This window comes from Pseudophryne corroboree, chromosome 10, assembly GCF_028390025.1.
Source record: "Pseudophryne corroboree isolate aPseCor3 chromosome 10, aPseCor3.hap2, whole genome shotgun sequence".
Classification (NCBI taxonomy): Eukaryota; Metazoa; Chordata; class Amphibia; order Anura; family Myobatrachidae; genus Pseudophryne; species Pseudophryne corroboree.
This window is the reverse complement of record NC_086453.1, coordinates 150254139-150281355: the sequence shown is the minus strand read 5'-3', so window position 1 is coordinate 150281355 and position 27217 is coordinate 150254139. Positions and strand designations below refer to the sequence as shown.

The window sequence follows — 27217 nt, the reverse complement described above, 5'->3', positions numbered from 1 at the left end:
TCCAGATGGCTTGTGTCACTAGAAGACTCGCCACCAAATCAGGGAGTGCCACGTACCTCCGGTCCACTAATTTTCTATGTGCAAATGGTGTGATGTCCAGGTCAGTGGGAGAAAGAGGCGGCAAAACATACAATTATGAGTTTTTGTCCTAATTAGCAGCCCCTATCTGTGTTAACTTTCAGAAATATAAAATATTCCAAGTACTTCGGTTGCCAAAGATCAGTAGAGGTTGACGTATTTCTTGATCAAGTATGTTATATTGGCCCTCATTCCGAGTTGTTCGCTCGCTAGCTGCTTTTAGCAGCATTGCACACGCTAGGCCGCCGCCCTCTGGGAGTGTATCTTAGCATAGCAGAATTGCGAACGAAAGATTAGCAAAACTGTCACTAAATAATTCTTTGCAGTTTCTGAGTAGCTCCAGACTTACTCCTAGATTGCGATCACCTCAGTCCGTTTAGTTCCTGGTTTGACGTCACAAACACGCCCTTCGTTCGGCCAGCCACTCCCCCGTTTCTCCAGACACTCCGGCGTTTTTCCCTGACACGCCTGCGTTTTTTAGCCAACGCCGTGAAAACGCAGAGTTGCCGCCCAGAAACGCCCCTTTCCTGTCAATCATTTACCGAACAGCAGTGCGACTGAAAAGCGTCGTAAGAACAACAGCAAAACTACTAAGTTTTGTGTTAACTAACTTAGCGCATGCGCTCTGCGTACCATGCGCATGCGCAGTTAGCAACAAATCGCAGCATAGCGAAAATTGGCAACGAGCGAAGAACTCTGAATGACCCCCTTTGTTTTGCAGAATACATTCTATCTTCAAAGTATCCGTTACACTTATTTTGCTTCACCGTTTTATTTTAGCAGTTTGTATTTTTAGGCTTTTTCAGTCTTTATGTGGGTATGACTGTTTCAGTCTTTATGTGGATCTGTCTTTATGTGATGGAGCCAATTGATGCTCCACCCAATATTTCCATAGTGAGGGACTCTAATGGTTTTCTGCCGATGGTTTAAAACCATCGAGTATCAATGGCAGAGCCGTCAATGGCCATCACTAAGGTCCTGATTTAGAGGTGCTTGAAAATCCAACATTTTTGAAATTGGCTGATATTTCTACTGTGCATGAGTTACACTGCGCATGTGTCGCTAGGGTCCATTCAGTGAGCGTATTGTGGGAGTGTTGTGGGCCTGTCAGTGCGAGCGACTGTTCTCCCAAATGCACAGTCCCAAGCATAGAAGGCCATGGTCAGATGAAGAGGTCAGGGCCGGTTCCGGGGCTTCTGGCGCCCCGGGCGGCATTAGGGGGGCGTGGCTTCATACAGGGGGCGTGGTCATTTACGCCCCCTGTACAGACTGAAATGATGCGCGGTGCGCGATGACGTCATCGCGCACCGCACATCAAAGGTCCTCTCCACAAAGGGAAACTAGACGCGTAGCGTCTAGTTCCCTTCGTGGAGAGGACCTTGGCTGTGCGGTGCGCGATGACGTCATCGCGCACCGCACAGTAAAGGACCTCTTCAGCGGCAGCAGGGGGACAGCGGGCAGCAGGGGCCGGGGGGCACACAGCAGCAGCGGATCTTGCCCTGGTGCGGCGCCCTCCGGATGGCGCCCTGCATCCTCCGGAAGGCGGCGCCCCGGGCAAAAGTACTGCTTGCCCGTGGCAAGATCCGCTACTGAAAGAGGTGCAAGTTTCTATGGCGCGACTGATGTTGGCGTATGGACTCAGTGTCGGACTGGGGCATGAAGGGCCCACCGGGGGAATACAGTTATAGGGGCCCATACTTAGGGGTGTGGCCAGCCTCCACAGAAATAGTTTAGCGCAGTGTAATGCAACATACTGTATCTACCATGTATAATACAAGTGCACAGTCTGGAACCTGATCCCTAGAGGAAGGAGTGGGCCCTCAGGCAATAGGTCCTACCCGTGGTTTCCCTGGTACCCCTGTGGGCCAGTCCGACCCTGTATGGACTCAACAATCAGTAATATAGCATGCACGGGTGCTAAAAGAGGGGGTCTCAGCCTTTGCACATTCAGCTGCACAGATGTACACAAAAGAAAGAGTTTGTAGACCATTTTCATAAACTCGCAGATGGGCAACCGCCAATAGACACTGCTGAGTGCGCTTTACATGTGACTGAAAGTGTCTGCTCCCCCATTCCTTTCATTTTATTGCTTAGGACGTTATCTGCTTACGCTTTTGCGCTTTACGAAGTATGATACATACAGCCTGATTGCAGGCCCATACAAACCTAATAGGGCTGCTCCGCCGTGGAATCAAAGATATCTGCAGTGGACCCTAATAATACAATAAATATGTGGGTTCCCTAAGTGATGTGGTAATCCACAAAAAAATATATTTTTCTGAGGATTTAATACAAACCTTTGAGACATCTCGACCACAATATCTTGGTAGGTTAACTCAATATTGTAAATGAATTTTCATTTATCTTAAATTGTATTAAATAGTGAATCTGTTTTCCTTTATAACACAGATAAATGGTTGTTGGTCATTTGCTTAATATAACTGTTATCTTTTGATGTTTTATGTGTTTTGCAAAATCTCATCAAGTATTTTATCCACAGAACCAGTCATTAAACCAGTAATTACAGCCTCTCCTACTCATATTCATGAACATGATGCAGTCACTTTAACCTGTGTCTCAGATAATGCCGAGACGATAATATGGAGCACATACAGTTTCAATATATCAGCAGGGAACAGGACCATCACATTTTCCAATATTAAACGCAGCGATGCAGGAGAATATCTGTGCGAGGCTGGGAATCTGGTCAGTAAGAGCAGCAGTGACATCTATACTCTGACAGTATTATGTAAGTAATTAAGAATATATATATATCTCAATAGCAATTTGCAACAGGGCATATTAATGTATCATTTTTACACATTTAAGAGAATAATTCAATAAAATTGCAATGTAGCCCCAATAATTGTAATTTCTTGATGTTGCAGCAATAAAAAAATTAATTATCGGGGCAATTTATCAAAAGTAATATGCAGGGACAATCCAGCAAAGTGCAAAACATAAAGTGATCATACTTGCCATTCTTATAACTGTGCATGCGCAGTCATTGGACATGAACTTTTGCATGAATCATCTGAGAATGACTGTTTTCTGAAGATGTCCTGCATAATGCTGCTATTAAATATGTACTGATGGCCTATAAGCAGGAATTATAAATGAAAAGGCATTTGATGTGTATTGCCAACTGAACCTATAGGGTCTGTGCAGTTATGTATGTTAAAAACAAAAGTATAGCAGTCTGCAACAAATAATATAAAAACTAGGTGAAACTCCGGGCGCTCTTCACACCATCGGAAGGGGCTACGCCCCTGCAACCTCTGTTCGTCCTTTGTTTGCCGAATATTTGTACGATATGGAGTATTACCTTTAAGCTTAATGTTGTTAGTCGTTACGTATTGTATGGGGAAAGGGTGTGCGATGGGTAAGAGGGCGTAGCCTCTTGTGACAGCGTAAAGAGCAGATGCAGGGGAGGATGAATGACCTAGTGTTACAGTGGGTCCGGGGGATGATGCTGGCTATCTGGGGGGGCTCAGTGTCAGGGGAGGGAGGAACAGGCAACTTACCAGACTGTCCCTCGTTTGTTATTGTAGTGTCTGGCAGCGTCTCCCCGTGTGAGCGGGCACCCAGCAGGAGGCAACTACTAAAGTGGCAGCTGAACGGGCGGCCAGTGACAATGCTGGCTGCCAATATGTGTGCAATGTATTGCGGCGGTGGTCGGGCCCTCAATGGAGCCGCAAGCAATGGAGGTGGCCGGGGCCGAGATGGCGCAGTAACGTGCTGGCGCGGGTATGAGACCGGTTACCTGGTGTGGCTCAGTGGCAGGCTTGACGGCGTGTATGGGCTGTCCCTCGCGTTCCTTCTCAGGAGGCAGGTATTCCAGTGGCAGCTGCACAGGCTGCCAATCACAGCGCGTCCTGCCGGCGTCTGGCCAATGGCGGTCAGAGTGTGCAGGGGGCTGGACGAAGGGAGACTCCAGAAATGGTTTCCGGGGGGGGGGGGGGAATCCGCACGGGAGTTTGGACCAATGGCTGGTGAGGGGGGGTGGCCACATCTGAGTGTGCACCAATGGCTGGCGAGGGGGGGCGGAGCCGCGACGGAGCCTTAAGCTGGTGCACTTGTCTCTGCACAATCGCGGCCACTGTGATGTAACCTGCGTTGCTGACATAAACAATAGGGCAGTTTCTATGGCTATTTCCTAATCTCTATCCTCTCTCCTTTATAATTAGCCCAGATTAGCCCAGTGGCTTGACCCCGCCCAGATATGTGACTCCGCCCAGCGTTAGCAATTGAGTCACAAAGTCACAGATCTGGGCTAATATATAGGAGATACCTAAATAACAATGTGTAGAATATTTTGTGTGCAGTATATGTCAACTTTGTCAGCCTATGTGCACAATGGGATCCGATCTCTAGGTCGACAGTAACTAGGTCAACCACTATTGGTCGACAGTAACTAGGTCGACAGGGTCTCTAGGTCGACATGTTCTAGGTCGACAGGTCAAAAGATTTTACTGTCGACCTTTTATGCCACATCCGTGCACAACTGCACACTCACATGCGTTTGGTTTCTGACAAGTCATTATCATCAGATTATATTTATTAGATTAAATAGTCATCATCATCAGATTCTATTTGCACCTTCCCTATAGCAGTACAAAAAAACATGCCTGCTAGCTGGTGAATATAATTTCTCTTATGGTTAACATGTGACACATTTGTGTAAGCACATCATTACTGTATTCAATCTATGTTACTTAACATGCCACCACTTTCCTCTCCCTGTGGGTGTTTGCTTTCTGGCATGTGCAATGCAAAGTCATGCAAGATAGGTGTCACACATACATACCTCCCAACTTCTGACTTCTGTAAGGAGGGACATTTGCGCGCGTGTCCGCCAGAAAAGGGGCGTGACCTATGGAAACTGGGCATGGCTTTGCAGAGGGCAGCAATCATAAAGCCACGCCCCCATTTTCGTCACTGAGGGGGCATGCCCAGCGCTCTGTGAGCTGCTGGCATGCCCCCTCTCCTCCTGCCTCCACTGAATATACGCTGTGCGCATGCGCACAGTGTCTATTCACCGTTGCTCTGCTAAGCAGAGCAGTGAGTGCCGAAGCCTCCCAACTGCCCCCCCCCCCCCCCCTTCCCCACCACCACCACCACCACGGGACACTGCGGCTCGCGGGTGAGACAGCGGGACAGTTCCAAAAAAACGGGACAGTCCTGCGAAAATCGGGACAGTTGGGAGGTATGCACCAGGGACGTGCAGTGAACTAAATTGCTCAGGAGGCTCTGGCTTGCACCAGAGCCAGATTTAAATGCAATATATGAACCAGAGGGGCTATATAAACATGTGCAGCAGTATAAACTCCAATGAGTTTTGATTAGAGGTGTTCACTGCCTCACCTGCCATAGACTTTTTACTCCACAGTTTTCGCTATAAAAATGATTAGAATAATGCAAAGAAGATATTTCAAACATATTCTTTGTATTTTTCAAATACTTTATACAGTAAAAACTCTGGCACAAATGTTAGTATGACAGGAAAGGCTCTGCCTCACCCCACCGCACGTCACTGGTATGCACATAGAGGTCCGGGTCCCCATTGCCGAGTTTGGCAATGTAATTTTACTGCCATTTGTGTTCTCGCATGATGCTTGCGGCATTCCTGAGTGCTTATGGTCACTAATCTGTAAACGTGGCTGTCGTCTCATTCCTGGCATTTTTCCTCGTTCTGAACTATAGGTGCTGCCATCTTAGGTGTGATCACATGACCCACTCTGCCAACCAGATTCCAGCAATTTAAGTCACATGTTCAACTTAGCCTACCAGTACTATGTAAACTAGAAACTGCTAACAGCACATTACAAGTGCAACATCTCTCTCTGAGGAACAGTACCCTGACTCCTGGTTTAGTATCTACTTCTATTATTCTAGTATTGCTTCTCTGCATTCTGCCTTAAGGTGGGTACACACACTGGTAGATATATCTGCCGATCAATTGATCGGCAGATATATCTATAGACGGATCGGGCAGTGTGTTGAGCATACACACTGCCTGATCCGTCAGGGACTGACGTCATGAACTGGGTGGGAGTGTACACATGCCCGCCCAGTTCAGCTGTCAATCACCGCCGGCCGCCGCAGCATGTGTACGGGTGGTCGGCCGACCGCCCGTACACATACAGCGACGCGCCAATATATCGGTAGATATATTGGCCATCGGCTGTGCTGCGGGGCTGACGCGATAGGTCTATGAACGACGGAGTTCACATATGTATTGGCTGTACACACTGGCTGACGGACCCACGATATATCGGCCGTTAAAGAGAATGGCCGATATATCGGCCAATGGGGGTAATTCCAAGTTGATCGCAGCAGGAAATTTTTTAGCAGTTGGGCAAAACCATGTGCAGTGCAGGGGGGGGGGCAGAATTAACATGTGCAGAGAGAGTTAGATTTGGGTGGGTTATTTTGTTTCTGTGCAGGGTAAATACTGGCTGCTTTATTTTTACACTGCAATTTAGATTGCAGATTGAACACACCACGCACAAATCTAACTCTCTCTGCACATGTTATATCTGCCTCCCCTGCAGTGCACATGGTTTTGCCCAACTGCTAACAAAAATCCTGCTGCGATCAACTTGGAATTACCCCCAGTGTGTACCCACCTTAAGTTTGTTCAAGCAAAACTGCTACAGTATTGCTATACAGAAAATCTGCTCCAGTATTTGCTTTAGAAGCATTCTCTCTCAATGGGCTCCAGCACACCTGCTACAGTAATTGCTTCACAGCATTTCACTCCAGTATAATCGCACCTGCTCCAGTATTGCTATTAGAGATGTGCGCCAGATCATTTTTGCTGGTTTTGGTTCTAATTCGTTATCCAGTTTTGGTTTTGCCTAGATGCTGCGACTGCTTTTGGTTTTGTATTTTTGTAAAAAAAAAATGTCAATAAAAAGCTAAAATCACATAATTTGGAAAAAAATTTGTTCCAACAGTATTATTAGCCTCAATAACCTTAATTTCCAGTCATTTCTAGTCAATTTTGACCAACTCACAGATAACAATATTGTTTTCATCCAGTTTAGGTCAATGGCTTCAGCGAGCTGGCTAGTTACTAAGCGACAGACCAGCAGCACAAACAAACAGCAATTTATAGCACATCTATGAATAATTGTCACACAGCAGTGGCAGAAATGAAAAGTGGTGCAATATGGAATTATCCTTGGCCCTCCCACCCACCTTTATGTTGGTAAAAAAAAGACATGCACAGTTTAACAAACCAAACACTTCAGTGATAGGGACTGCTACTTTTGTGGTTGTAGTGCTTGGTTTGTTTGGCCCCCAATAAACAAATGGGCTTAAGGCAGTGGGATTAAGGCAGCTAAGCCACCTTCCTCATACTTACACTCATCAGTTTGTACATCAGCCTCACACAATATCAATTCATTCCTGCTGAAAACCATCATTACAGAAGTCTCCGTACTTTTATGTAATTGCTGGTAAATGTCTTCCTCATGGAATTTGTTGTTTAATTTGATAAACACCATCTTTTCCGCATCTTGAGTAAGTAGCCTCCTACGCTGATCGCTGACAAGGTTCTCAGCTGTGCTGAAAAATCTTGTGAGTGCACACTGAAGGGTGGGCAGCTTAATAAATGCTTGTACAAGGGCCTTCAAATTGCCTTTTTTTCCCTTCCAGAAGTCAAATTGACACCTTGACATGCTTGTTTGTACACCATCATTAAAATAACCTTCCACCATTCTTTGGTTGGTGACCATATTAGATGGAGTTCAGTGCACCAGAACAGTACAAACAATAGAACAAAAAAAATATTTTTCATTTTGCAGCTCAACTCAAACTGCGGCAATTCAAAGGGCTTCTTTTTATATGTACATTAATAATAAATGCAAATGGTTACAGCACACAGAGGTTGTACAAACTGAAAAGAATATTTTTTATAAAAAAATTTTTAAATTAACATTTGGACTTTTTTACTTTTGTTTATTTTTATTTTTATTCCACAACTGAGTGACCACAATACACACTGTTGCTGCTTATATGTGGATGCACAGCCACTTAAATGGACACAGCATGGCCACTTGTATGGAGTCTGGAGTCCACAGCACAGCCACTATGAGTCTGGACACAGCACAGCCACTAGTATACTATGGCACAGCTACTTACATGAGTCTGGAGTGCACAGCACAGCCACTTGTATACGCAACACAGCCCCTATGAGTCTGGACACAGCACAGCCACATGTATACACAGCACAGCCACTATGAGTCTGGATGCAGTACAGCCACTTTTATACTATGGCACAGCTACTTACATGAGTCTGGAGTACACAGCACAGCCACCTGTATACACAACACAGCCACTATGAGTCTGAACCCAGCACAGCCACATGTATACACAGTGCAGCCACTATGAGACTGGACAGCACAGCCAATTTAATCAGCAGAGCACACAGGAGCATTCCTGGTGTCAGATGGCACCAAGTCGCCGCCATGACGCCCTTTATATAGAATCCAAAACCCACAAGAATCCAACATCGGGAGGATAACATTTTGCCTCGATTTGGAATCTGAGTCTGGTGCGATTGACTCAGATCCCTATATAAGGTCCCATACTTGACAGTGCATGTTTGAGCACAAACCAAGCATGAAGTCAAAGGAATTGTCTGTAGGCCTCCAAGACAGGATTGTCTTGAGGCACAAATCTGGGGAAGGGTACAGAAAAATATCTGCTGCTTTGAAGGTCCCAATGAGCACAGTGGCATCCATCATCCGTAAATGGAAGAAGTTTGGAACCACCAGGACTATTCCTAGAGCTGGCTGGCCGTCTAAACTGAGCAATTTGGGGAGAAGGGCCCTAGTCAGGGAGGTGACCAAGAACCCGATGGTCACTCTGTCAGAGCTAGAGCATCTCTCTGTAGAGAGAGAACCATCCAGAAGTACAATCATCTCTGCAGCAATCCATCAATCAGGCCTGTATTGTAGAGTGGCCAGAAGGAAGCCCCTCCTTAGTAAAAAGCACATAGCAGCCCACCTGGAGTTTGCCAAAATGCACCTGAAGAACTCTCAGACCATGAAAAACAAAATTCTCTGGTCTGATGAGACAAAGATTGAACTCTTTGGCGTGAATGCCAGGTGTCATGTTTGGAGGAAACCAGGCACCACTCGTCACCAGGCCAATACTATCCCTACAGTGAAGCATAGTGGTGGCAGCAGCATGCTGTGAGGATGTTTTTCAGTGGCAGGAACTGGGAGACTAGTCAGGGTAAAGGGAAAGATGAATGCAGCATTGTACAGAGACATCCTGGATCAAAACCTGCTCCAGAGTGCTCTTGACCTTAGACTGGGGTGACGGTTCATATATATATATGAGAAAGGAGGGGATGAGGGATAAGTAGCGACCACGGTGTCATTAGATTAAAAAATGGCAGTTAAAATTATATAACAAAAACTATTTATTACCATCAAAATGAACATAAAAGAGACACATAAAAAATAGGGACAACAATATATACACAACTGAACTAAAAGCACTAAATAAATATACTACAGTAAGAACAAATAAAATTTTCCTTATCTTTGAATGAGGTAGGTACAGGTCACCCAACGCGTTTCGTCTGATGAGACTTCTTCAAGGGGTAGGGACAGAATGAGACTGTATATCCTTTTATAGCCATAGTACTCAGTGGGAGGGTTATGACATCACAGAGAGTCATGTGATGCAATTACATGGTATATGCTTTAAAACTACTCAAATGTGTAAGTTAATGAATAGCAGGTTACTAGGGACTTAATACAAATAAAAACGAGTGTATACACAAGGTTAAAACACTTTAAAAGTTCTTAAACAGTGAAAAGGCGGAATTGGTGACGGCGGACGTGATGCGTCACTTCTGCCCCACTTCCGGTTCTTATTGCGCATGCACCCGCGACGATTCTGTACTTCCAGATGGTCCTCTGCACGTGTGTCCATTACTTGTTATTGGTAGCTGCAGTTCACAGGGGGATAAACCAGGCTTGGTTATGTCAATACGGCAGTGGCCATTTTCAATGTGATTATGTCCATACATCCCCAGATTGCGGTGGCCATTTTCTAGTAGTTCATCTGACATACATACTTGTCAGATACCCCGGTGTCCATGGTAACGATTCAATATAAAAAATAAAAAAAAGGTAAATGAGAGTATCAGGAACATGTCATTGTTTATAAACATCTAGTCTAATTTATCATAAATCAGCTAAAGGATGCAAATAAGAAAAATGACCAAAAAAGGTTATGATGAAAAAAATGCTTTTGTGCACACTTAAAAAAAAAAAAAAGATAGAGATATAGAACTGCGGACATTACATAATTATGGATATATAGTATAGATATCAGGTTAGGGGTGAAGTGGGAGAAATTTACAGCTTAATCATGTATACACATGTATGCAGGACCTAATATATATGTATACAAAAATATCAATATAAATATATATAAATATAAAGAGGTGATCCCAAGGTGGGCGTGATTAAGGTTGATTTTACATAGTGGGTGTGGTTATGAGATATCCCTGTGTTAATAGAGAGATATATATAGGATAATAAATGAATACGTAACTAATCGCGAATGTGTTCAATGTGACTATGTGAAATTTATATTCACACGGAGTATGTTCCTTTCTCAGGCCCTTATTCAAATCCGTTCTATAAAGTACCTGATCTTCCCAGGTGGTCACCCCTACTGGTACTGATCAGGCCCGACGCTGCTTGGCTTCCAAAATCGGATGTGTTTGGGCATTTCCAGCGTGGTTTGACTGTAATGACGTTGTGCCTTTTAGGTCACCACTCCAATATTATAAATAAACTTTAGATTTTAACCAGTGTGTGTGTGTATTTACGAGAGGCAAAGTGAAGTGAAAAACGGGGCAAGTATAGTGGTGGTGGGGAAAGGATGGCGAGTGGGGGTGGGGTGGGAGGGGGGGTTGGGAGTGGTGTGTGTTGGGTATGGATACGGAAGGGGAGAGGGGGAAAGGGATGGGGGGGGTTTACAAACAAAAATAGGCTAATGAAAGGCTACCGAAGAATTTAGTACCGTGTTTCATAGAAAGGGAGCGATCTCGTAATTGTCGTTAAATCCTTTCGGCTGTAATGTCTGTAATTGGAATATCCAAAACATCTCACGACGTGACAACCTATTGGCAAGATCCCCTCCTCTGTCTCCTAATTTCACCAGTTCGATGGCTTTAAAAGTCAGGGCCTCCGTATTGGAGTTATGCGTAGAAATGAAATGTTTGGAGACAGCATGGCTCTCCACTTTGTTCCTGATGTTTCTCACATGTTCTTGTATCCTCATCTTCAAGGGTCTCTTCGTCTTCCCGATGTACTGTTTGCCACAATCACATTCCAGGAGATATACGACCGATTGGGTATTGCAGTTCATGTAATCTTTGATTTTGTATTCCTTTTTCTTTTCCACATCTGTAAAGGTCTTCCTATTGGGGTGTAAGTATCTACATACATTGCATCGCCCGCATTTATAGGAACCCACACATTTAGGCCATGTGTGGTCCCTTTCTTGATTGCTCTTCAGCATGCTTGGGGCTAGAAGGTCCTTGAGGTTCCGTGATTTTTTGAAAATTATTTCAGGGCGAGGAGGGAGAATTTCTTAAAGTATAGGATCCATGAGTAAGATCCTCCAATGGTTTCTAAAAGATTCTCGGATGGATTTTTCATGCCGATTGAAGGTTGTTATGAATGCTGTGGAGTCTTTTGATTTCTCCCTTGTTTTGTATTCTAACAGCTTGGATCTCTCAGCTTAATTGGTTCTGGTGATGGTTTTCTTTCAGAATGGTATCCGGATATTCCTTTTGTTTTAATCTGTTCCTGTACATTTCCAGCTGCACCTGGCAGTCCTCTGGTTTACTGCAATTTCTTTTAATTCTGCTGAATTGGGAGAATGGAATGTTATTCTTCCAACTTTTAAGATGATTGCTCTTGTAGTGGAGATAACTATTGGTATCCACCTGTTTAATGAAATTCTTTGTTGTAATCCTTCCATTCTCTCCTGTAAGAACCAAATCCAGGAACTCAATGTCTCTCTACTCATGTTAGATGTAAAAGCAAGATTCATTGTATTAGTGCTGATGTGTTTAAAAAATTGGTTAAAACATTCCATATCACCATCCCAGATTATTAAAATATCATCTATGTACCGCCGATAAAAAATTATATTGCTGTTAAAAGCGCGATGGTCATGAATAAAAACCTTTTCCCAACAGCCCACAAAAAGATTAGCAAAACTGGGTGCAAAAATCGTGCCCATAGCGGTGCCGCACTGTTGTAGGTAAAACTGATCGAAGAACTTAAAATAATTATGATGGAGAATAAAATACATGATGTCACAAGTTTATTTATAATATTGGAGTGGTGACCTAAAAGGCACAATGTCGTTACAGTCAAACCACACTGGAAATGCCCAAACACATCCGATTTTGGAAGCCAAGCAGCATCGGGCCTGATCAGTACCTGTAGGGGCAACCACCTGGGAAGATCAGGTACTGTATAGAACGGATTTCAATAGGGGCCTGAGAAAGGAACATACTCCGTGTGAATATAAATTTCACATAGTCACATTGAACACATTCGCGATTAGTTACGTATTCATTTATTATCCTATATATATCTCTCTATTAACACAGGGATATCTCATAACCACACCCACTATGTAAAATCAACCTTAATCACGCCCACCTTGGGATCACCTCTTTATATTTATATTGATATTTTTGTATACATATATATTAGGTCCTGCATACATGTGTATACATGATTAAGCTGTAAATTTCTCCCACTACACCCCTAACCTGATATCTATACTATATATCCATAACTATGTAATGTCCGCAGTTCTATATCTCTATCTTTTTTTTTTTTTAAGTGTGCACAAAAGCTTTTTTTTCATCATAACCTTTTTTTGTCATTTTTCTTATTTGCATCCTTTAGCTAATTTATGATAAATTAGACTAGATGTTTATAAACAATGACATGTTACTGATACTCTCATTTACCCTTTTTTTTTATATTGAATCATTACCATGGACACCGGGGTATCTGACAAGTATGTATGTCAGATGAACTACTAGAAAATGGCCGCCGCAATCTGGGGATGTATGGACATAATCATATTGAAAATGGCCACTGCCGAATGGACATAACCATGCCTGGTTTATCCCCCTGTGAACTGCAGCTACCAATAACAAGTAATGGACACACGTGCAGAGGACCATCTGGAAGTACAGAATTGCCGCGGGCGCATGCGCAATAAGAACCGGAAGTGGGGCGGAAGTGATGCGTCGCATCCGCCGTCACTGGAAGTGTGGCGAAAATTCTGCCTTTTCACTGTTTAAAAATTTTTTTAAGTGTTTTTAACCTTGTGTATACACTCGTTCTTATTTGTATTAAGTCCCTAGTAACCTGCTATTCATTAACTTACACATTTGAGTAGTTTTAAAGCATGTACCATGTAATTGCATCACATGACTCTCTGTGATGTCATAACCCTCCCACTGAGTACTATGGCTATAAAAGGATATACAGTCTCATTCTGTCCCTACCCCTTGAAGAAGTCTCATCAGACGAAACGCGTTGGGTGACCTGTACCTACCTCATTCAAAGATAAGGAAAATGTTATTTGTTCTTACTGTAGTATATTCATTTAGTGCTTTTAGTTCAGTTGTGTATATATTGTTGTCCCTATTTTTTATGTGTCTCTTTTATGTTCATTTTGATGGTAATAAATAGTTTTTGTTATATCATTTTAACTGCCAATTTTTAATCTAATGACACCGTGGTCGCTACTTATCCCTCATCCCCTCCTTTCTCCTACATTACTTTCAGGGGATTACCACCCCTGTATTTTTTGAGGGAAACAGCTGACGCCCCATTAGCAGCATAGGGGAGTGTCGTATAGGATTGCCAATACACAACATATTTGTTTCATCTCACATGTGGCGCAGTATCAATCCTTGCTTTTTATATATATAGGTAGATGGAATAGGCGGCACTCTGCAGACTGATATGAAGAATATTTCCTTTATTGGCAACGGGCCGACATGTTTCGGAGAAACCTCTCCGTCCTCAGGGCCAGACAGACTAACATAGAATGCATACAAGACATATATAGCAAAAACCACCAACAATTAACAACCCTGACCATACTCACCTGCTCCACGGCGCACCCGCCCGCTAGCCGTCGCGATCCACTTCCGCGTCTCACAACCGTGACGTCACGGATGCGCCGCATCGCAGGGGAGCTCCATGGTAACCGGAGTGTAATCAACAAGCCCCGGCACCAGCTGAAAAGACATTGCAACAAAACATCAGATAAAAACAAACCCATGTTTAAAAAAACACCTAAATGTAGGGCTAAGGATCAACATTAAAGGGCCATCAAAAGCTAAACATATGTAACGTAGGAATATGTTAATATAATGATGAATTACAACTGCTAGCCTATATGCACACCCACAACCACTATGATGGGTCTGACAATCATCCTTATCGACTTCCAAAGTGCTAGATTAGCAATCCAGAACTACATTGATGACTGGTTATAAACAGCACTGCAATCCCAGGTTCTCATTTAAACCCTTAGGGAAAATAGTCCCCAGGGTGTAAATCCACCTGGACTCCTTCTGTAGTAAAAGCCTACCTCTGTTTCCACCCCTCAGAGACCTAGGAACATGGTCTATGAGTATGGCCCTAATGCTGGAAACTCCATGTTTAAAATCCTTACAGTGTCTGGCAAATGGCTGTTCACTATGGCCGTTCTCAAGGGCTTTTTTAATGGCACTACGATGTAGGGCCATACGTTCCCTAAATTGTCTTATGGTCTTGCCTATGTAGGCAAGGCCACAGGGGCAAGTGAGGAGATATATTACATGCGTAGTAGTGCAAGTAAGCCTATGCTTGATCTTAATTTTGCGACCTGTATGGGGGTGATTGAAGGTGGCCCCTGTAATAAGAGTATTACAGGTGGCACACCCCAAGCACCTGAAACATCCCGGTTTCCGGTGCCGGACACCGCTTTGGACTATTTTTATATATATATATATATATATATATATACACACAGTTGTGCTCTTAAGTTTACATACCCTAGCAGAATGTGTGATTTTCTGTCCATTTGTCAGAGAATATGAATGATAACTCACAAACTTTTCTTTCACTCATGGTTAGTGGTTGGGTGAAGTCATTTATTGTCAAACAACTGTGTTTACTCTTTTTAAATCATACTGACAACAGAAACTACCCAAATGACCATGATCAAAAGTTTACATACCCCAGTTCTTAATACCGATTATTGCCCCCTTTAACATCAATGACAGCTTGAAGTCTTTTGTGGTAGTTGTGGATGAGGCTCTTTATTTTCTCAGATGGTAAAGCTGCCCATTCTTCTTGGCAAAAAGCCTCCAGTTCCTGTAAATTCTTGGGCTGTCTTGCATGAACTGCACGTTTGAGATCTCCCCAGAGTGGCTCAATGATATTGAGGTCAGGAGACTGAGATGGCCACTCCAGAACCTTCACTTTATTCTGCTGTAGCCAATGACAGGTCGACTTGGCCTTGTGTTTTGGATCATTGTCATGTTGGAACATCCAAGTACGTCCCATGCGCAGCTTCCGGGCTGATGAGTGCAAATTTTCCTCCAGTATTTTTTGATAACATGCTGCATTCATCTTGCCATCAATTTTGACCAAGTTTCCAGTGCCTTTGTAGCTCACACATCCCCAAAACATCAGCGATCCACCTCCGTTTTTCACAGCAGGAATGGTGTACCTTTCATCATAGGCCTTGTTGACTCCTCTCCAAATGTAACATTTATGGTTGTGGCTAGTGATGAGCGGGTTCGGATCCTCGGGATCCGAACCCGCCCGAACTTCACCTTTTTTTTCACGGGTCCGAGCAACCCGGATCCTCCCGCCTTGCTCGGTTAACCCGAGCGCGCCCGAACGTCATCATCCCGCTGTCGGATTCTCGCGAGATTCGTATTCTATATAAGGATCCCCGCGTCACCGCCATTTTTCACTTGTGCATTGGAGATGATCGTGAGAGGACGTGGCTGGCGTCCTCTCAGTTTCTATATTCAGTGGGCTGCAAATTGTGCTGCAAATATCTGTGCTCAGTGTGCTGCAAATATCTGTGCTCAGTGTGCTGCAAGTGCAAATATCTACGTTCTCTGCCTGAAAAAACGCTCCATATCTGACTGTGCTCAGTGTGCTGCAAATATCTGTGCTCAGTGTGCTAATTGCTTTATTGTGGGGACTGGGGACCAGCAGTATTATATAGTAGGAGGAAAAAACAATGTGTTCCCTAATGCACACCGAGTGAAAAATATTACTACATAATAGTCAGATAATACGGAGATCTTAGTTGCGTATATCTGCAGATATAGGGTTAAGCCCCCAGGCCGATCGACAAGGCTTCTCCGTCACTGGGGGTCCCTAATACTAGGTATGGGTCCGGGGTGCAGGACCCCATGATGTCGGCACAGGTCGGCCACCCCAGGTCAGCACACAGGTGAGAATAAGGGTTAATAAGAAGCACAGAAGTGCTATGTAAGTGGTGTGATTAAAATAATATATACAAAGTGATAGGGAAAATCATAAGTGTTAATAAAGTGTTAGGGTATGCCGACCTGAAGCAGCCCAGCCATACCGACACAGGGGCCACCGCACCCCACACCCACCCCATAAATAATTACAAATATGTCTGGGTTAAATTCCCAGTGTAAGGCCACATGGTAATGGCTCCTACAGCATCTGAGAGCCAGCTTACCTGGAGATACCCCTATATATATATATATACTAGGTGCTTCATCGCGCCCTACGGGCGCTCTTCACACCGTTGCAAGGGGCTACGCCCCCTTAACCCTTGCATGCCTTTCTGGGGTTCAATATTTGTATTATATGGAGTATTACCTGCATTCCTTTGTTAGTGGTTAAATATTGCATAATGAAAGGGCGTGCGATGGTGAAGGAGGCGCAGCCCCTTGCGACGCCGTGAACAGCACCTGCAGGGCACGATGTACAGAATGTAGCGGGGGGACTGCGGATGGTGTCTGCAGATGCTGCGGGTGGAGGGGCGGCGGAAGTGGGGGTGGGGCTCGGATGGGGAAGGTGCTGCAGGTGGTGGAGGGGCAGGTGCGGGGGTGCCATTGGTGGGGGAGGGGTGGGGGAGGGGTGGGGGAGGGGGGGACCGCGGATGAAGGAGGGTGTCTGCAGATGCTGCGGGTGGAGGGGGGCAGGTGTGGGGGGAGACATATAAGGGGGGTGGATGGTGGAGGAGGCCTGGAGGTGCTGTGGGTTGTGAAGGGGCGGAGGAGTGGGAGCCGCTGGTGGTGTAGGGGGTCTGGAGGCACAGCGTGTGGTGGAGGGGTGGAGTGCCGCATGTGGTGGAGGGGAAGGTGCGGAGGTGTGGTGCATTGGGGAGAGGTCTGGAGGCGCTGCGGGTACTGTACCTGCCAAAAAGGTAGTTGGAGGGTATGTAGTAGCAGGGCCAGGACAGGGGTGACAGGGCCAGGACAGGGGTGACAGGGTCAGAACAGTGGTGATGGGGCCAGGACAGGGGTGACGGGGCCAGGACAGAAATGACAGAGACAGGATAGGGGTGACAGGGCCAGGGTAGGGGCGGCAGGGCCAGGACAGGGGTGACAGGGCCAGTATACGGTTGACATGGCAAGCACAGGGGTGACAGGGCCAGGATAGGGGTAACAGGGCCAGCATAAGGGTGACAGGGCCAGGATAACGGTGAAAGGGCCAGGATAAGGGTGAAAGGGCCAGGATAAGGGTGGCAGGGCAAGGCCAGGGGTGACAGGGACATGACAGAACACAGGGCACGGGAGAGATTGGTATTAGGGACAAAACAGTGGTGACAGACAGATGTGTCTTACCGTAGTCACTGCTGCTGGTTGCTGCTGTTCCACTCCAACTTGTTGGGATCTGCTGCTGGTGGAGGCTTGGAATGGCTGACTCTCTTAGGCTGGAGTCCTGCTTCCTCTGCCCGTCCGCATCCCTCCCCCCCTCCTCAGTCACACACCGCAGACCTCGCTCAGCTGCCGTGCACTGTGGTAAGAGGAGACTGGGAGTGACTGGTTAGCCCCCAGGAGATGCTGCGGCTGGAGGGAGAGGGGGTCATAGCATGCACGTGGCGCGGACCTCGCGGCTGCTGGGCACTGTGGTAAGGGGAGACTGGGAGTGACTGGTTAGCTGCCAGGAGACGCTGCGGCTGGAGGGAGGAGGGGGTCGGAGCCTGCAAGCAGCTCGGACTTCTGCAGCTCTACCCGCCGGCTAAAGTGTGTGAAGGAGCTGGGCGCACCTCACTGTGGGTGGCAGCGCTGCAGCTAGCGGTGGGGTTGCTGGGGCTGGAGATAACAGAGGCAGTACGGAACCTGCACAGCAGCTGGTGCCCCACAAAACTGCAGCTAAGAAGCGTGGAGTGTGCCAGAAAGTGACGCTCCTCCGTGCCAGAGAGACCCTGCTGAGTATGCTGATGTGGGGGGGTCAAGCACACAGTGAGCCGGTGCCCGTCTGTCTGTATGGCATACCCCCTCACACACCCCCATACCTCCCAAATGTCCCGATTTTCGTGGAACAGTCCCATTTTTGGGGGTCTGTCCCGCTGTCCCACCCGCAGGTCGCAGTGTCCCGCGGTGGTGGTGGGGGGGGCAGTTGGAAAGCTCCTGTACTCGCTGTTCTGCTTAGCATGAGCAGTGGTGAATAGTGGAGACAGAGGGAGAGGGGGCATCAGGGGGTACGGATTAATTGGGGGTTCCAGCAGCAGAGCCAGATTAAGGGGGGGGGGGCAGGTGGTACGTACCGTTGGCCCCACAGTTTTAGGGGGCCCCCCGGCTCGAGTAGCTCTGTCCCAGCTCAGAAGCTCCCCCGTCCTGCCAGCAACAACGGCAGCATTGTGCTACAGTCAGCACACGCTGCTGCGTGTTGGCAGGTCTGTGGTGTTGCAGGGAGGCAGCAGTCTCCCTGCTTTCTTCTGCCTGTGCGGGTGTGTAGGGGGGAGCGACCACCTCCTCTGGATTTAGCCCTAGCTGATGGGCCAAAATTCCATAAAAAATAAATAAATCCTGGAATTTGCATAAGGGGGCGTGGCCTCGCGGGCCGCGATTAGACCACGCCCCCAACCCCACAGCAGGCACAGCAATGAGATAGGGCTCCCCTGTCTCAAGTGCCCTGGGCCCCCCGGACTCATAATCAGCCCCTGGGGGCATGCCAGCAGCTCACAGAGCGCTGGGCATGCCCCCTCACTGACGAAAACGGAGGCCCTCCCGTGAAGCCACGCCCCTTTTTCGCCGAGTGTGTGTCCCTCCTTCTGCCTGAAGAAAGCTCCTGAAGAAAGCTGGGAGGTATGCATCCCTGCCTGTGCCATGCCCATACCATCTGCTTCTGCTCCTAGTCTCCTATAGATTTGGCCAGATCTGTGACTCATTTGACTAACTCCGCCCAGTGTTGTGACTCCGCCCAGCGTTAGCAAATGAGTCACAAAGTCACAGAATAGGGCTATTATATAGGATATATATATATATATATATATATACACAGTTGTGCTCTTAAGTTTACATACCCTAGCAGAATGTGTGATTTTCTGTCCATTTGTCAGAGAATATGAATGATAACTCACAAACTTTTCTTTCACTCATGGTTAGTGGTTGGGTGAAGTCATTTATTGTCAAACAACTGTGTTTACTCTTTTTAAATCATACTGACAACAGAAACTACCCAAATGACCATGATCAAAAGTTTACATACCCCAGTTCTTAATACCGTGTATTGCCCCCTTTAACATCAATGACAGCTTGAAGTCTTTTGTGGTAGTTGTGGATGAGGCTCTTTATTTTCTCAGATGGTAAAGCTGCCCATTCTTCTTGGCAAAAAGCCTCCAGTTCCTGTAAATTCTTGGGCTGTCTTGCATGAACTGCACGTTTGAGATCTCCCCAGAGTGGCTCAATGATATTGAGGTCAGGAGACTGAGATGGCCACTCCAGAACCTTCACTTTATTCTGCTGTAGCCAATGACAGGTCGACTTGGCCTTGTGTTTTGGATCATTGTCATGTTGGAACATCCAAGTACGTCCCATGCGCAGCTTCCGGGCTGATGAGTGCAAATTTTCCTCCAGTATTTTTTGATAACATGCTGCATTCATCTTGCCATCAATTTTGACCAAGTTTCCAGTGCCTTTGTAGCTCACACATCCCCAAAACATCAGCGATCCACCTCCGTTTTTCACAGCAGGAATGGTGTACCTTTCATCATAGGCCTTGTTGACTCCTCTCCAAATGTAACGTTTATGGTTGTGGCTAGTGAAGAGCGGGTTCGGATCCTCGGGATCCGAACCCGCCCGAACTTCACCTTTTTTTTCACGGGTCCGAGCAACCCTAATTGCTTTATTGTGGGGACTGGGGACCAGCAGTATTATATAGTAGGAGGACAGTGCAGAGTTTTGCTGACCAGTGACCAATGACCACCAGTATTATACGTTCTCTGCCTGAAAAAAACTCCATAGCTGTGCTTCATTGTAGTATATAGTAGGAGGACAGTGCAGAATTTTGCTGACCACCAGTATAACTATATATATAGCAGTACGGTACAGTAGTCCACTGCTCTACCTACCTCTGTGTCTTCAAGTATACTATCCATCCATACCTGTGGTGCATTTCAGTTTTGCACAGTTTGCTGATCACCAGTTTATACTATATAGCAGTACGGTACAGAAGGCCACTGCTCTACCTACCTCTGTGTCGTCAAGTATACTATCCATCCATACCTGTGGTGCAGTTCAGTTTTGCACAGTTTGCTGACCACCAGTATATACTATCAGTGTCGGACTGGAGCATGAAGGGCCCACCGGGGGTATGCAGTGGTAGGGGCCCATGATTAGAGGTGTGGCCAGCCTCCAAGGGGGTGTGGCTAGCCACCACAGAGGTTTGGCTAACCATAATAGAGTACCTGGTCTGGACTCCTTGATAATTTATATAGTAATTAATGCTAGTGCATGCATGATAATGTGCCAGATTAATGACAGCAATGTACTGTAGAGAATACATCATAATCCTGTGTAGTATAAGGTAACATATGTATAATATATAAATCAAGTGCACAGTCTAGAACCTGATCCCTAGAGGAGGAGGGCCCCCCAGGCAGTGGGGCCTACCAGTGGTTTCCCCTGTACCCCTGTGGGCCAGTCCGAGCCTATATACTATATAGCAGTACGGTACAGAAGGCCACTGCTCTACCTACCTCTGTGTCGTCAAGTATACTATCCATCCATACCTGTGGTGCATTTCAGTTTTGCACAGTTTGCTGACCACCAGTATATACTATATAGCAGTACGGTACAGTAGGCCACTGCTCTACCTACCTCTGTGTCGTCAAGTATACTATCCATCCATACCTGTGGTGCATTTTAGTTTTGCGCAGTATACATAGTAGTAGGCCATTGCTATTGATATATTACTGGCATATAATTCCACACATATCTGTGCTGCATTTTTGTGAGCAGTATATATAGTAGTACAGTGCAGCATTTTGGTGACCAACAGTATATAGTTGTACAGTACAGTAGGCCATTGCTATTGATATAATAATATTACTGGCATATAATTCCACACATTAAAAAATGGAGAACAAAAATGTGGAGTGTAAAATAGGGAAAGATCAAGATCCACTTCCACCTCGTGCTGAAGCTGCTGCCACTAGTCATGGCTGAGACGATGAAATGCCATCAACGTCGTCTGCCAAGGCCGATGCCCAATGTCATAGTAGAGAGCATGTAAAATCCAAAAAAATAAAGCTCAGTAAAATGACCCAAAAATCGAAATCAAAATCGTCTGAGGAGAAGCGTAAACTTGCCAATGTGCCATTTACGACACGGAGTGGCAAGGAACGGCTGAGGCCCTGGCCTATGTTCAAGGCTAGTGGTTCAGCTTCACCTGAGGATGGAAGCAATCATCCTCCTGCTAGAAAACTTAAAAGAGTTAAGATGGCAAAAGCACAGCAAAGAACTGTGCGTTCTTCTAAATCACAAATCCCCAAGGAGAGTCCAATTGTGTCGGTTGCGATGCCTGACCTTCCCAACACTGGACGGGAAGAGCTTGCGCCTTCCACCATTTGCACACCCCCTGCAAGTGCTGGAAGGAGCACCCGCAGTCCAGTTCCTGATAGTCAAATTGAAGATGTCACCGTTGAAGTACACCAGGATGAGGATATGGGTGTTGCTGGCGTTGGGGAGGAAATTGACAAGGAGGATTCTGATGGTGAGGTGGTTTGTTTAAGTCAGGCACCCTTGGAGACACCTGTTGTCCGTGGGACGAATATGGCCATTGACATGCCTGGTCAAAATACAAAAAAAAAATCACCTCTTCGGTGTGGAATTATTTCAACACAAATGCGGACAACAGGTGTCAAGCTGTGTGTTGCCTTTGTCAAGCTGTAATAAGTAGGGGTAAGGACGTTAACCACCTAGGAACATCCTCCCTTATACATCACCTGGACCGCATTCATCAGAAGTCAGTGACAAGTTCAAAAACTTTGGATGACAGCGGAAGCAGTCCACTGACCAAAATCCCTTCCTCTTGTAACCAAGCTCCTGCAAACCACACCACCAACTCCCTCAGTGTCAATTTCCACCTAACACAGGAAAGCCAATAGTCCTGCAGGCCATGTCACTGTCAAATCTGACGAGTCCTCTCCTGCCTGGGATTCCTCCGATGCATCCTTGAGTGTAACGCCTACTGCTGCTGGCACTGCTGTTTTTGCTGCTGGGAGTCGATCATCATCCCAGAGGGGAAGTCGGAAGACCACTTGTACTACTTCCAGTAAGCAATTGACTGTCCAACAGTCCTTTGCGAGGAAGATGAAATATCACAGCAGTCATCCTGCTGCAAAGCGGATAACTCATGCCTTGGCAGCCTGGGTGGTGAGAAACGTGTTTCCGGTATCCACCGTTAATTCACAGGGAACTAGAGACTTGATTGAGGTACTGTGTCTCCGGTACCAAATACCAACTAGGTTCCATTTTTCTAGGCAGGCGATATCGAAAATGTACACAGACGTCAGAAAAAGAGTCACCAGTGTCCTAAAAAATGCAGTTGTACCCAATGTCCACTTAACCACGGACATGTGGACAAGTGGAGCAGGGCAGACTCAGGACTATATGACTGTGACAGCCCACTGGGTAGATGTATTGCCTCCCGCAGCAAGAACAGCAGGGCGGCACCAGTAGCAGCATCTCGCAAACGCCAACTCGTTCCTAGACAGGCTACGCTTTGTATCACCGCTTTCCATAAGAGGCACACAGCTGACAACCTCTTACGGAAACTGAGGAACATCATCGCAGAATGGCTTACCCCAATTGGACTCTCCTGGGGATTTGTGACATCGGACAACGCCACCAATATTGTGCGTGCATTACATCTGGGCAAATTCCAGCACGTCCCATGTTTTGCACATACCTTGAATTTGGTGGTGCAGAATTATTTAAAAAACGAGAAGGGCGTGCAAGAGATGCTGTCGGTGGCCAGAAGAATTGCGGGACACTTTCGGCATACAGGCACCACGTACAGAAGACCGGAGCACCACCAAAAACGCCTGAACCTGCCCTGCCATCATCTGAAGCAAGAAGTGGTAACGAGGTGGAATTCAACCCTCTATATGCTTCAGAGGTTGGAGGAGCAGCAAAAGGCCATTCAAGCCTATACATCTGCCTACGATGTAGGCAAAGGACGGGGAATGCACCTGACTCAAGCGCAGTGGAGAATGATTTCAACGTTGTGCAAGGTTCTGCAACCCTTTGAACTTGCCACACGTGAAGTCAGTTCAGACACTGCCAGCCTGAGTCAGGTCATTCCCCTCATCAGGCTTTTGCAGAAGAAGCTGGAGACATTGAAGAAGGAGCTAAAACAGAGCGATTCCGCTAGGCATGTGGGACTTGTGGATGGAGCCCTTAATTCGTTTAACCAGGATTCACGGGTGGTCAATCTGTTGAAATCCGTGCACTACATTTTGGCCACCGTGCTCGATCCTAGATTTAAAACCTACGTTGTATCTCTCTTTCCGGCAGACACAAGTCTGCAGAGGTTCAAAGACCTGCTGGTGAGAAAATTGTCAAGTCAAGCGGAACGTGACCCGTCAACAGCTCCTCCTTCACATTCCACCGCAACTGGGGCTGCGAGGAAAAGGCTAAGAATTCCGAGCCCACCCGCTGGCGGTGATGCAGGGCAGTCTGGAGTGAGTGCTGACATCTGGTACGGACTGAAGGACCTGCCAACGATTACTGACATGTCGTCTACTGTCACTGCATATGGTTCTGTCACCATTGAAAGAATGGTGGAGGATTATATGAGTGACCGCATCCAAATAGACACATCAGACAGTCCGTACGTATACTGGCAGGAAAAAGAGGCAATTTGGAGGCCCTTGCACAAACTGGCTTTATTTTACCTAAATTGCCCCCCCTCCAGTGTGTACTCCGAAAGAGTGTTTAGTGCAGCCACTCACCTTGTCAGCAATCAGCGTACAAGGTTACTTCCAGAAAATGTGGAGAAGATGATGTTCATCAAAATGAATTATAATCAATTCCTCCGTGGAGACATTCACCAGCAATTGCCTCCAGCAAGTACACAGGGACCTGAGATGGTGGATTCCAGTGGGGACGAATTAATAATCTGTGAGGAGGGGGATGTACACAGTGAAAGGGGTGAGGAATCGGACGATGGGGAGGAGGTGGACAACTTGCCTCTGTAGAGCCAGTTTGTGCAAGGAGAGATTGATTGTGACTGAAATGACTGGTTGGTTTGGGCCCCCACCAAAAACGAAGCAGTCGTGTGGCAGACCCTGTCGCTGAAATGATGGGTTCGTTAAAGTGTGCATGTCCTGTTTATACAACATAAGGGTGGGTGGGAGGGCCTAAGGACAATTCCATATTGCACCTCTTTTTTCTTTCATTTTTCTTTGCATCATGTGCTGTTTGGGGACTCCTAGATGGGCCAGGTGTTTGTGTCGGCCACTTGGGTTGCTTAACTTAGTCACACAGCTACCTCATTGCGCCTCTTTTTTTCTTTGCATCATGTGCTGTTTGGGGACTATTTTTTTGAAGTGCCATCCTGTCTGACACTGCAGTGCCACTCCTAGATGGGCCAGGTGTTTGTGTCGGCCACTTGTGTCGCTTAGCTTAGCCATCCTGCGACCTTGATGCACCTCTTTTTTTCTTTGCATCATGTGCTGTTTGGGGACTATTTTTTAAATCTGCCATCCTGTCTGACACTGTAGTGCCACTCCTAGATGGGCCAGGTGTTTGTGTCGGCCACTTGGGTCGCTTAACTTAGTCACACAGCTACCTCATTGCGCCTCTCTTTTTCTTTGCATCATGTGCTGTTTGGGGACTATTTTTTTTGAAGTGCCATCCTGCCTGACACTGCAGTGCCACTCCTAGATGGGCCAAGTGTTTGTGTCGCCCACTTGTGTCGCTTAGCTTAGCCATCCAGTGGCCTTGGTGCAACTCTTTTTTTCTTTGCATCATGTGCTGTTTGGGGACTATTTTTTAAATCTGACATCCTGTCTGACACTGCAGTGCCACTCCTAGATGGGCCAGGTGTTTGTGTCGGCCACTTGGGTCGCTTAGCTTAGTCACACAGCTACCTCATTGCGCCTCTTTTTTTCTTTGCATCATGTGCTGTTTGGGGACTATTTTTTTGAAGTGCCATCCTGTCTGACACTGCAGTGCCACTCCTAGATGGGACAGGTGTTTGTGTCGGCCACTTGGGTCGCTTAGCTTAGTCATCCAGCGACCTCGGTGCAAATTTTAGGACTAAAAATAATATTGTGAGGTGTGAGGTGTTCAGAATAGACTGAAAATGAGTGGAAATTATGGTGATTGAGGTTAATAATACTATGGGATCAAAATGACCCCCAAATTCTATGATTTAAGCGGTTTTTGAGTTTTTTTTGTAAAAAAACACCCGAATCCAAAACACACCTGAATCCGACAAAAAAATTTCAGGGAGGTTTTGCCAAAACGCATCCGAATCCAAAACACGGCCTCGAAACCGAATCCAAAACCAAACCACAAAACCCGAAAAATTTCCGGTGCACATCACTAGTTGTGGCCAAAAAGTTCAATTTTGGTCTCATCACTCCAAATGACTTTGTTCCAGAAGTTTTGAGGCTTGTCTCTGTGCTGTTTGGAGTATTGTAAGCGGGATGCTTTGTGGCATTTGCGTAGTAATGGCTTTCTTCTGGCGACTCGACTATTCAGCCCATTTTTTCTTCAAATGCATCTTGAAACAACCACACCACTTTTTTTCAGAGAGTCCTGTATTTCAGCTGAAGTTATTTGTGGATTTTTCTTTGCATCCTGAACAATTTTCCTGGCAGTTGTGGCAGAAATGTTTGTTGGTCCACAGAATCCCTCATTTTCCACTTCTTAATTAGAGTTTGAACACTGCTTATTGGCATTCTCAATTGCTTGGATATCTTTTCATATCCCTTTCCTGTTTTATACAGTTCAATTACCTTTTCCCGCAGATCCTTTGACAATTCTTTTGCTTTCCCCATGACTCAGAATCCAGACACGTCAGTGCAGCACTGGATGAAAGATGCAAGGATCTTTCAGGAGTCCAGAAACTCACTGACCTTTTATACACACACACTGATTACAAGCAAACAGATCACAGATGAGGATGGTTACCTTTAGTAGCCATTCAAACCCATTTGTGTCAACTTGTGTGCATGGTATCAGGCCAAAATCTCCAGGGTATGTAAACTTTTGATCAGGGTCATTTGGGTAGTTTCTGTTGTCTTTATGATTTAAAAAGAGTAAACACAGTTGTTTGACAATAAATGGCTTCACCCAACCACTAACCATGAGTGAAAGAAAAGTTTGTGAGTTATCATTCATATTCTCTGACAAATGGCCAGAAAATCACAAATTATGCTAGGGTATGCAAACTTATGAGCACAACTGTATATTAGGGATGAGCGGGTTCGGTTCCTCTGAATCAGAACCCGCCCGAACTTCAGCTTTTTTCCACGGGTCCGAGCAGGCTCGGATCCTCCCGCCTTGCTCGGTTAACCCGAGCACGCCCGAACGTCATCATCCCGCTGTCGGATT

The 27217-nt window shown here is 46.1% G+C and overlaps 1 protein-coding gene and 2 pseudogenes across 1 annotated transcript in view; 2 read left to right on the top strand and 1 right to left on the bottom strand.

Moving 5' to 3' along the window:
- Positions 1-27217, top strand: part of LOC134965103 (carcinoembryonic antigen-related cell adhesion molecule 1-like) — a 168377-nt gene that overhangs the window by 54216 nt on the left and 86944 nt on the right. Inside the window, exon 3 of the mRNA XM_063941651.1 lies at positions 2579-2827. Within this exon, the coding sequence (XP_063797721.1) occupies positions 2579-2827 (249 nt within the window). The remainder of the gene's footprint in view (positions 1-2578; positions 2828-27217) is intronic.
- On the bottom strand, positions 10745-10863 carry LOC134968270 (5S ribosomal RNA; annotated as a pseudogene).
- LOC134967183 (5S ribosomal RNA) lies at positions 12489-12607 on the top strand (annotated as a pseudogene).